Raw genomic sequence first — 12,413 nt, forward strand, 5'->3', positions numbered from 1 at the left:
TTTGCCCAAGATTATAGGATGGTATTGTAATTTAGACCTAATCTCTGGCTACATGTGATAATATACACGTACAAGTGATAAATGTGTTCCTTCTACAACCTGCTTGGAATAAGATATATATATAACAGAACAATGTAGAGGTACATCATTCACAGTGCTAATAGTAATCCTCCCTCTGTATTCAGTAATCTTGTCTGCGCACTTGTGTGTGAATAAAGTTCTATGACTTTGAATATTTTTTTTTCTTCCTCTCGCAAGGGCTTTCTGGGAGATGTAGTTCCATCGCTGTGTCCATCTCTTCCCCGGCCCTGGTGATTGGGAGCGGCAGGAAAGCAGTGAAGAGAGCGCGGTGACGCTTCGGGGTCCCGGTGGGTGTCGGGGCGGCTTCTGTGTTTTGTTTATTTCCGGGAGGGTTGTGCCGTGTCTCCGGAGGCGGCTGCAGTACGGGCTGGGCTTGTCTGGCACTGGGTGTTAGACGGGTTTTTACTTGTGGGGCCTCGTTACCTGTGAGCAGATCTCTGCAGCCGGAATGAGAGACATTCACAGTAAGCTGTAGATCAGGAAATGGCACTAGCTGCAATATACTCGTATTTCTGCCCTTTATATACCCTTAGGGGTAGGGCATTTGGTGCCATCACCAAAATACCGGTGGTACATGACAGCACCTCTGCCCTCCATTGACAGAACCTGCACTTGTAGTCTGCTGGGAGAGCAGCTCCACAAGACTTGAATGCCCACATCTACTACTCCAACCATCCACATCTACTACTCCAACCATCCACATCTACTACTCCAACCATCCACATCTACTACTCCAACCATCCACATCTACAAATTGTTGGGATTGTAATTATCATTACTTTAGTACGTTCTGCTCATGTATTAATATCAATATTCTAAGATGTAGACATATATTATCTTTATGGTTTTCCAATTTGTCCATAAAAAATGTTGTCTGTCTGTGGTTTTTGGATAAATTGTCCTTAAAGAGGCTCTGTCACCACATTATAAGTGCCCTATCTCCTATATAAGGAGATGGGCGCTATAATGTAGGTGACAGCAGTGCTTTTTATTTAGAAAAACTATCTATTTTTTACCACGTTAGGAGCGATTTTTAGATTTATGCTAATGAGTTTCTTAATGCCCAAGTGGGCGTGTTTTACTTTAGACCAAGTGGGCGTTGTACAGGAGTGTATGACGCTGACCAATCAGTGACCAATCAGTGTCCTGCACTCCTCTCCATTCATGTACACTGCACTAGCGATATAGTTATATCGTTATGTGCAGCCACATACACTAACATTACTGCAGTGTCCTGATAATGAATATACATTACCTCCAGCCAGGACGTGATGTGTATGCAGAATCCTGACACGTCTGAATCTTTTCTGTGAGATTCCAGCAAGGCAAGCGTAATCTCGCGAGATTACGATGTAACCTGTCATTTCAAACGGATTACGCTTGCCTTGCTGGAATCTCACAGAAAAGATTCAGACGTGTCAGGATTCTGAATACACATCACGTCCTGGCTGGAGGTAATGTATATTCATTATCAGGACACTGTAGTAATGTTAGGCCTCATTCACACGGCAGGGTTTCCCGGCCGGGTGCCGGCCGTTCATAAATCGGCCGGCACCCGGCTGCATTAGGAATGATAGACCCCTAATGGGGCTGTTCACACGACCGATTTTTTGACGGCCGGGAAATCCGGCCGTCAAAAAATAGGACATGCTCTATCTTTGCCCGGGCACCCGGCCGCCCGGCTCCCATAGAAGTCTATGGGGCCGGGTATTACACGGCCATCACCGGAATGTGTTCCGAGTGATGGCCGGGTTTCCCGGCGCTTGCGCTCTATCTCCTCCTCCTCACAGCGCAGAGTGCATGTGAGGAGGAGGAGTTGATGCCATTCTGACGAATGGCATCGCTGTACACGGTGTTGCAGGGCCGGGGTGTACAGCAGGTGGAGGGAGCGCTGCGCTGGCTCCCGTCGCCTGCTTGTTAACACCACCCTGGCCCGGCGACACCTTCGATGGCGCCGCTAGTAGCAGCAGCTGCTGCGGCTGCTACTACTGCAGCGACGCCACTATAGCAGAGCGGGGAGGTATCTCCCCGCTCTGCTATGTGCTAGTTGCACTTTAGCTCCTTGAAGGAGCGGAATCCCCGTGTTTTCGGGGATTCCGCTCCTGGACAGAGCGCTTGATGTCTCTGTCCATTTCTGGGCAGTGACATCAGGGGAAACTCCTGAAGCGGAATCCCCGAACACATGGGGATTCCCCTTCAGGAGCTGCCGCTGATGTCACTGTCCGGATCTGCCCGGCCCGGCACGGATGCATAACTTTATGCAAACCGGCCGGGCAAAATGGCCGATTTTACCGGCCGACACTCGGGCTCGGGAACGACCCGGTCGTGTGAATCCCGCCTTAGTGTGTGTGTATGTGGCTGCACATAGTGATATAACTATATCGCTAGTGCAGTGTAAATGAATGGAGAGAAGTGTATGACGCTGATTGGTCACTGATTGGTCAGCGTCATACACTCCTCTGTACAACGCCCACTTGGTCTAAAGTAAAACACACCCACTTGGGCATTAAGAAACTCATTAGCATAAAGCTAAAAATCGCTCATAAAGTGGTTTAAAATAAATCGTTTTTCTAAATAAAAAGCATTACTGTCACCTACATTATAGCGCCCATCTCCTTATATAGGAGACAGGGCACTTATAATGTGGTGACAGTCTCTTTAAAAAGAAAAAAAAATCAGGTTGGCAACCCTGAATGTGGTCTTTAGTTGTATACCTTTTTGGCTGTTTTCACCCGGGAAGGAAATGCTGCAGATTTTCTGTTTGCTTTGATCGGATCTCATCCACATGCAGCAGATCATTTTGGATACTCGCGCAGGTATCGGATTTGTTGTGTATTATCTGCCGAGTTTCTGCAGCAAAATGCAGCCTTGTTTGCTGAAGATTTTCCGGACCGAACACCGTTCAGTGGGTCGTACTCCTAGCGTTAGTCATCCATGACGCGGTGAACCACTACCTCCCCGCGGGAATACTGTCCCGTATTCAAAACATGATTACAGTATGGGACAGTATTCCCACGTGGAGGGAGGGACACCTTACATCATACATATCTTTGATGCTAGGCGTACGTCTTCCTGAGCTGTTTGGTCCGGTAAATGCCGGTGACATGCGGTCCGTATCTCACGGACCGAAAACGGCCATCTGAATAAGGCCTATAAAGAACGAAACCCTCCGTGAATATCCAGAACAGAATGAACATGCTGGAATGTGAAAATCCGCAGCATGCTCTGATTTCAATGCGGAAAATGTTCTGCAGCATGTGGATGACGTTTGTTAAATCTTATCCACTTACCTGCAACAGTCTTCTGGTGCGGATTTTCTGCCTGCAAATCCAGACGCAAAATCTGCAATAAACACATGAAGATTTGCTGTGGAAAATCCGCAATAAATCTGCTACGTATATGGGTATCCTTTAGCACCACAGAGCAGTTTGACGGGGGGATATAGTACCTATAGAGCTGTAATATGATGGTGGAATAGTGCAGTAAAAGGATGGACAACCCAAAACATTAAACCTTAGGCTCAATTCACATCACATTTCCTGACGTTTATGCTAACATACCAATATTAATGGCCAAATGTATGCCAAAATAATGTTCTCTTGGCATACATTTGGCCAGGATGCATTGGGACGACGCAGCCCCAGCTGTATTGAACAGAGCCGTTGACTATGCTATGTAATACAACTGTATACAAAAGACTTTTACATTTTTGTTGCCGATATGTCTGCATGAATCTGAGCAAAAATTGTCATTCTGCAGTGAATACCTTATTATGGACTTGCGTCTAGCGGAAAATAACCTTGTAATACTGTGCCACACGGAGTATCTTGTGTGCCCCTGTACAGCCTCCTGCGGATGGCTCTTACTGCCCTCCATGCACCCTACATGTTCTAGAAGAAGGGACAGAGGATAGACTTGTGTGTTTTGTATTACATAGAGCGGTAAATTGCTGTGTTATTAGAGCTGGATGACGTCTCTGTATCAGGAGGCGGGATGTCTCGGTATGTTTGGCTGAGCGGAGTTTCCGCTCATTTACATATATACTAGTTGCGCTATTGTGAGTGTATGTGGCTTCTTTTAAAGGGGTTATCTGGGAAGTGAAATAAATAAAACAAAAAAAGCAATACCTACCTATCTTTTCCCCCAATGAACGAGTGATGTCATCCTGGTGGTGGTTTACATGCACGTAGCAATGGCCTGATGCAGCCAATCAGAGGACTCAGCAGGCATATGATGTATTTCTGGCATAATTCCAGAACACAATTTGCCACCCTCTGGCTGCAGCGGTTACATTCTATGTGCATGTAAGCAAGCACCACCGGGACTGTTTATTTTTTTCATTTGCAGCCCCTAAGAAAAAAAAAAAAGTACTTTCCAGATAACCCCTCCCCATACTTCCCAACAGAATTTCTGTTCAGAAACATTCCGCAGCATGTGGATGAGATTTGTTTAAAGAGACTGTCACCACATTATAAGTGCCCTATCTCCTACATAATGTGATCGGTGCTGTAATGTAGATAACAGTGGTTTTTATTTTGAAAAACGATCATTTTTGAGCAAGTTATGAGCAATTAAAATTTATGCTAATTAGTTTCTTTATAGACAACTGGGCGTGTTTTTACTTTTTACCAACTGGGCGTTGTACAGAGAAGTGTCTGACGCTGACCAATCAGTGACCAATCAGCGTCATCCACTTCTCATTGTTCCAGCCCATTGTTACAGTGTGATTGTGCAGTGAAAGAAGCTGGGCTGGAACAATGAGAAGTGTATGACGCTGATTGGTCACTGATTAGTCACTGATTGGTCAGCGTCAGACACTTCTCTGTACAACGCCCACTTGGTAAAAAGTAAAAACACGCCCAGTTGGTCATTAAGAAACTAATTAGCATAAATCTAAAATAGCTCATAACTTGCTCAAAAATTATCGTTTTTCAAATTAAAAACCACTGCTATTATCTACATTACAGCACCGATCATATTATGTAGGAGATAGGGCATTTATAATCTGCACGGACCTGTGTTAGTGAATGGGGCCATTCAGACATTCTGTGATTTTCACACAGCGTGTGTCCGCTGCGTAAAACTCATGACATGTCCTATACTTGGGCGTTTTTCGCGCATCACGCACCCATTGAAGTCAATGGGTGCGTGAAAATCACGCGCAGCACACGGAAGCACTTCTGTGGTTCGCGCAACAGTAGATCAAGAAATGAAGGGAAAAATAAAAGCACTTCCTTCATTTCTTTTTCTAAACATCAAAACCGCGTGTCATAAGGCTGGCATATGAGTGAAAATCACGCAGCAAACACTTATGACACACAAAACTGCAACGCGCAAAAAACGCAGCGGTTTTTGCGCGTGCAAAAGGCACACGTTCGTGTGAATAAGGCCTTGGGGTGTATTTACAGTGCATTCGGAAAGCCTTCAGACCCTTTCACTTTTTTCAAATTTTGTTCTATTGAGGCCTTGTGCTAAAATAAAAAAAATAAAAAATATTTTCCCTCTTCGTTCAATACCCCATAATGACAAAGTGAAAACCGAATTTTAGAAATGATAAATTTTGCAAAAACTTAAATTTTGCATGGACATAAGTATTCAGACCCTTTGCTATGACGCTTGAAATTTAGCTCTAGGGGCCTCCCATTTCTCTAGATCATCTGTGAAATGTTTCTACACCTTGATTGTAGTCCACCTGTAGTAAGTTCATGTGATTGGACATGATTTGGAAAGACACACCCCTGTCTATATAAGGTCTCACAGCTGACAATGCATATCAGAGCAAAAACCAAGCCATGAGGAGGAAAGAACTGCCTGTAGAGCTCAGAGACAGGAATATGTGGAGGCACAGATCTGGAGAAGGGTACAAAAAAATTTGTGCTGCACTAAAAGTTCCCAAGAGCACAGTGGCCTCCATAGTTCTTAAATGGAACAACCAGGAATCTTCCTAGAGCTGGCCGCCGACCAAACAAAATACTTGGGGAAGAAGGGCCTTGGTAAGAGAGGGGACTAAGAACCGAAGGGTCACTCTAGCTGAGCTCCAAAGATCCTGTGTGCAGATGGGAGAAACTTCCAGAAGCTCAAGCATCACTGAAACTCTCCACCAATCTGGGCTTTGTGGCAGAGTGGCCAGAAAGAAGCCTCTCAGTAAAAGACACATGAAAGCTGGCCTGGAGTTTTAAAAAAAAATCTAAAGGACTAGCAGACTGTGAGAAACCAAGATTCTGTGATCTGATGAACCAAGATTGAACTCTTCGGCCTGAATTCTAAGAGTAATGTCTAGAGGAAACCATCCCTACAGTGAAGCATGGTGGCAGTATCCTGCTGTGGAGGTGTTTTTCAGCAACTGGGATAGGGGGACTGGTCAGGGTTGAGTGAAAGATGAATGGCGCAAAGTACAGAGATTCTTAATGAAAACCTGATCCAGAGTGCTCTGGGCCTCAGACTCGGCCGAAGGTTCACCTTCCAACATAACAGTGACCCTAAGCACAAAGCCAAGACAACAAAGGAGTGGCTTAGGGACAACTCTGTGAATGTCCTTGAGTGGTTCAGCCAGAGCCCTGAGTTGAACCCAATGGAACATCTCTGGAGAGACCTGAAAATGTCTGTCCACTGATGGCGCCCATCCAACCTGACAGAGCAGAATGGCAGAAAATCCCCAAATCCAGGTGTGCAGACCTTGTGGCATCATACCCAAGAAGACTGGAGGCTGTTATCACTGCCAAAGGTGCTTCAACTAAGTACTGAGTAAAGGGTCTGAATACTTATGTCAATGCAATATTTTAGTTTTTCCTTTTCAATAAATTAGTAAAGAAATAACATTCTGTTTTCACTTTGTCATTATGGGATATTGACTGCAGAATGATGGGGAAAAACTTGCATTTTTTTTATTTTAGCACAAGGCCTCAACATAATAAAGTGGGAAAAATTGAAAGCCTTTCCGAATTCATTTTACTTCTCATTTTTGTTACAGTTTTCTCTTTTCTAGCCTATATTTCCGTTACCGAGGCATTTTTGTAAAAACTTGTGGTTTTGCCGCGATAACGAAAATTGCAGTAAAAACGACACGTGTAGATACAGTTTTTAAAAATGACCTTCATTGTGTGCCGCATGCATACCTGCTGGCAGTGGCGGATTAAGTAGACCATAGGCCCTGGGCTGTTCCACAAACTTGGGCCCACCTTCCCTGTCCCTCTCGGCTGTGCCTATAGTGAACACCACATTTCTGTGTGAGCATTGACAAATGGGTGTTACGTTACAATTCCTCATGTCAAAGGGCTGTGTCCCTACATACTGACAGTCTCCAACCATCGCTGACTGTATCACACTGTGCAGGGACACATCCTCCTCACAATGGGAACGGTAACACGCGTTCCTGGGTTCACAAAGACTTTATGTAGAATACAAGGATTACCTACAACAGACCTGTCCGGAGAGGGTACAGATCCTCCATAGATCCAGTGATTCACAAGTGACGTCTTCTCTGATGGGAGCCGTTCTCTTTTCTTCTCCATCTGACCCCGACCGGTATGGTGACTTCTCTTGATGAGACATCTTTGCTCCTCGCTTCTGCAGCCATATCCAGCCTCTATAAAAACACAAACATTCAGACACCAAGTCCCAGGCCCATACATTAAAGGGGTTGTCCAGGCACGGGCCGGCTTTTCATACTGATGACCTATCGATGTGCCCGGACAACCCCTTTTACTCAGACTAATAAATTAAAATACATACAGACCCCAGACCTTCTAAACTATTGCAGTCCCAAGACCAGTCCCCCTTAAACAAATACAGACCCCAGAACGAGCACCCTAAATAAATACAGACCCCCATAACAAGCACCCTAAGTAAATACAGAACCCAGAACAAGCACCCTAAATACAGACCCCAGACCTTACCAAGTAAACTAATAGTGACCCCAGACCTGACTCTCTAAACTAATACAGAACCCAGACCCCCTAAATACAGACTCCTATATAAAGACCCCTAAACTAATACAGACCCCAGACCAGGTCCCCTAAATACAGACCCCCTAATTACCGACCCCTTAAACTAAAACAGACCCAGACCAGACCCCCTAATTACAGACCCCAGACCTGCGGTCATGTGACCTTTCTGTCTACAGGTCCTTTTCAGGACATACACAATACTGTTTAAACGCGAAAAAACTGCATGGTACTTTGGGCGGCCTCGGGCTCCGGGCGGCCGCCAAAAACACCCTAATGTTGATCCGCCATTGCCTATTGGACAATGCGACATTTGTCACAAGGCTAGTCACATTTTGTAATGCATTTCATTGACTTGAAGTCACCTATTGCAGTATTGATTTGTCTGGTTCTCAACGGTCCCATAGGCCGCCACCTTATTCCTTCCTCTGCACCTACAGAGCCATCTTCCAGCACCAAAAATTAGTTTCATAGACTCATTAATTTAATGTTTTAATTTTGTCCATTGTGTAAATTCCCCTTTTTGTATTTAGACTCTCATTCTAGGCTGACATAGATGTGACTTCTGCTCCAGGAAGATGACTGCCATAAAGCATGCCCTGCAGAGGGACATATTTACCCCTAATGATGAGCGTCTTCTGAGTATTGTCAATGTCTGCAAAGCTGGAAAGAAGAAGAAAAACTGCTTCCTATGTGCCACCGGTAAGTTAGCTGAAAATGTGGACTATTGTATCTTTTTATATATATATATATATATATATGTGTATGTGTGTGTGTGTGTGTGTGTATATATATATATATATATGCTCACACACCGCAAGCTCCAGCAATTAAATAAATATACTCACTACTATTAGCTTTATACCTTAACATAGTAATCTTAAATTAGTAATTTGCATATAAAGTAGTGGTTCATTGGAATAGCTTAAATGGTCCCTAATTTTTAAACAACATTTGTGTAAATCAATAGTACAAGTGAATGTAAGAAACTCTGTAATATATCTTATTAGAGAAAAATGCCTCTTTCTCCACTTATCAGACTCCTTTCTCCATTGCTACCTCATTAGGGTATGTTCACTCCATGAGTTTTCAGGCGTATTTCGGGGCGTAAACGCCTCAAAATACGACTCGAAAAACGCTAATTAAATGCCTACAAAAATCTGCCAATTGAATTCAATAAGAAAAACGGCGTTTAGTTCAGATGGGGCGTTTTTAAACACCACTGTTTTAAAAAAAACAAAAAAAAAACGCCCCCGTAAAATGGAGCATGTCACTTCTTGAGCCGATTTTGGAGCTGTTTTTCATTGTGTCAAAATGTTTCGGCTGCAAAAACGGCTGAAAAACAGAGGCTGTTTTCCCTTGAAAACAGTGCCGTTATTTTCAGATATTTTTTATTTTGTGGGTGAACATTACCTAACTCTGAATTTACTGCTATTTTCATCTCCTCAACACAGATTCTCAGTTTACTAAGGGATCAGGTTACAACTGTCCATAGGAGTCTATGAAGAGGGGAGGAGAAGCAGAGTAAGAGAGAGAGGCAGAGAGACACTATGCTGTAGCTTCTAATAAGATTTCTATTTCAACCCAGTTCTGGATTCACAGCTACACTGCTCATTTTTACGCTTTAAACATTCTATAAGGGGACTTCTTACTAACAGCTCTTGTCAGCTGCGCGTGTGATCCAAAAATACAGCACGACAGCTGGGTAACTTTTAAGTTCCCTGTGGTTGCCCAGGGGTCATTTGTGCAAAGTTACAGATAGACTGCACTTTACTGTCTCTTCCTGAGCCGTCCTTATAAATGGCCGCTTTAGGGCTCATACACACTACTGTATTATGGGTCCGTAAAACCTCAGAGTTGTACAAAGCAGTGATACGGATGTTTTTCTGTCAGTTTTTTTTTTTCAGATTTTGGTTTAGGGTTTGTTCACACTGTTTGCAGACACCGAACATATCCTTGCGCCCTTAAAGGGGTTATCCGGGGACCAAAAATTGCTTTGCATTCATATTTTTATGTAAAAAGTCGTCACTCACTAATTTAATTAAAAATTCTGTACTAAATCTGTTCAAACCCGGTGAATTGTTTCCGGAAGTCCTGGAGTTTTTCTAATATTGATGAGGCGCCGACACGTGACTGAGTGCTTGTTTCCTGTGCTGTTCGTGTCGGCGTGTTATCAGCGGCATGACTGCAAGGGGCTGTCACACTGCCTTTTGCTGGAGTCCCCGAGCAGAGCATCAGCTAGCGCTTTGCTCGGGACTCCAGCCGCCTCCGACATTTGGTCAGTGACTTCAGGGGTTCCCTATAGCTGGAGTTCCCGAGCAGAGCATCAGCTGATGCTCTGCCCGCGGACTCCAGCACTGCTGCCAACGTCACTGTCCATATATGGGTTTGAACGGCACCATTTAGTACTGAATTTTTCATTAAAGTACATTAGTAAGTGACTTCTTTTTACATAAAAATATGAAGGCAAAGCAATTTTTGAAATTTTTGGTGGTCCCCGGATAAACCCTTTAATAACCAGAGTTGTTTTTGCATCCATCTGGCTGGTATACATCGCTATCTTTTTTTCAATTGTATAGAATAGTGTATGCTATTCCTTTCAAAGACATCCAGTATACTAGGTGGTATATCTATGGACGACGTATGCCCCTGTATGCCTATAATACGTCGTAGCCTTCTTTCGGAGGAATGTGTCAGCTCAAACACTGTGAACGAAACCTTACTGGTTAACCACAGCTGCTGATTCTTGCCTATAGACTATACAGTTTATAGACAACCCCTGTTACTATAACGTGCCACGGTGTGATAACATGCTAGTCGTGTTATACATCGTTACAGCTTTACCCAGCATCACGATTGTTTTTCTACTACAATGGCTTCAGTGCTGCATCAACATTTTTTTATTTTTTTTACTGGTCTATATACTTTTGTTTCTACAACATTGGCTATTGCCATCTATGCCATTTTTCCAACCCATAGCAACTCATTTCCCTGACCTAGAATTGTTCTTGTAACGTCCATTGTAGTGCAGTCTTATTTCCAAGGTGTTCTGGTTCACAGTTTATCATGGCAACTAATGAACTCGCTCTCTTTTTACAGTGACCACAGAAAGGCCTGCACATGTCCGAGTAGTGAAGGTGAAGAAGTCTGATAAAGGGGACTTTTACAAAACACAGACCGCGTGGTTACTCACAGACCTGTCTATGGTGGATGCCAAAGATGCTCTTAAAGTAAGTTATGTGTTGATATTGAATGGTCAGCAACGGACCCCTTGATTGATATAATGGGGTCATCCGGGTTCCAGGATTTTTAATGTCACAAATAGCCCAGAAGACTGCGCTGTTGTTGCTGTCAAAAATACAGGACAGCTTGGCCGAAACCCAGACAGAGGTTCACAATGCAAATGTGAACAGAGCCTAAGAAAGTTATACAAATGTAATCTCACAAAATATTTTTTTTTTTTTCATTTTGGAAAGGTGCTCCTGCATTCTCCTGATGATATACAATTTTTAGTGTCAAATGTACACCTCTCAAGCATCCGAATATGGCTTTATGGTTACCTGTAGCTTTTTAGTAGCATTGGCACACGACCTTGTGTATACGTTCTTGTCTTTCCTTTAGCGGTCTATGCTTAACGGTCACAGCTATAGACTCTGCCTGTATCTCTGCTACGATTATCATTGAGTGGAGAGAGGTGAGTGCCTACCAGATACCACAGACATCACCTATCTCCCGAGGAAGTAATGGCATTGGGATCTATCTTTCCACTGATGGTATTTAAACCTGGGGTTTCTATACTAAAAACATGCAATATAAGAGATTAAAGACTTTGCTGATACTAAAATCTGGTATTGCAGCTCATCCTCATTCTAATGAATGGGTCGCAACTGCAATACCAGACACAGACCATGGACAGATGTGGCACTGTTTCTGGGGTAAAAAAAAAAAATCCTGGACAACCCCTGAGCAAATGCTAGTGTAAGCACGCAGAATTGGCATTACACTGACTTACATTTTCTTGCAGGAAAGTCCAGATTTTGATCTCCACTTTGACAAAATCTACAAGTGGGTGGCGAGCAGCCCTGCCGAGAAGAACGCGTTTATTTCCTGCATCTGGAAGCTGAACCAGAGATATCTGAGGAAAAAAATCGATTTTGCCAATGTCAGCTCTCAGCTTTTGGAAGGTATGTTCTAAGGGCAGACTCATGTAAAGAATAATATACCTTTTATAGAACAGTTTTGTATATGCAGAGCTATAAGTTAAGAACTTTTTGCGATATAGGAGCGGCTGCAAAGGAAATGGCAGTAGTTTTCTGCCAACGTCACCAATATATCTTAGTGAAAATGATAGTAGTTGAACATGACAGGGCTTAGTTTGTCTTCCATCTT

General features: G+C 43.6%; 1 protein-coding gene across 9 annotated transcripts in view; it reads left to right on the forward strand.

Moving 5' to 3' along the window:
* The first annotated feature begins 262 nt into the window (after nucleotides 1-262).
* The window catches only part of EXOC1 (exocyst complex component 1), a 50,153-nt gene continuing 38,002 nt past the window's right edge, over nucleotides 263-12,413 (forward strand). For 6 of the 9 annotated variants that reach the window (XM_075859870.1, XM_075859901.1, XM_075859916.1 and 3 more), the window contains exons 1-4: nucleotides 263-368; nucleotides 8,558-8,726; nucleotides 11,124-11,254; nucleotides 12,049-12,208. In XM_075859870.1, coding sequence (XP_075715985.1) covers nucleotides 8,603-8,726; nucleotides 11,124-11,254; nucleotides 12,049-12,208 — 415 coding nt within the window. In that variant the 5' untranslated portion in view covers nucleotides 263-368; nucleotides 8,558-8,602. The other 3 variants (XM_075859887.1, XM_075859883.1, XM_075859876.1) reach the window with 3 other exon arrangements.

This window comes from Rhinoderma darwinii, chromosome 1 (genome assembly GCF_050947455.1).
Source record: "Rhinoderma darwinii isolate aRhiDar2 chromosome 1, aRhiDar2.hap1, whole genome shotgun sequence".
NCBI lineage: Eukaryota > Metazoa > Chordata > Amphibia > Anura > Rhinodermatidae > Rhinoderma > Rhinoderma darwinii.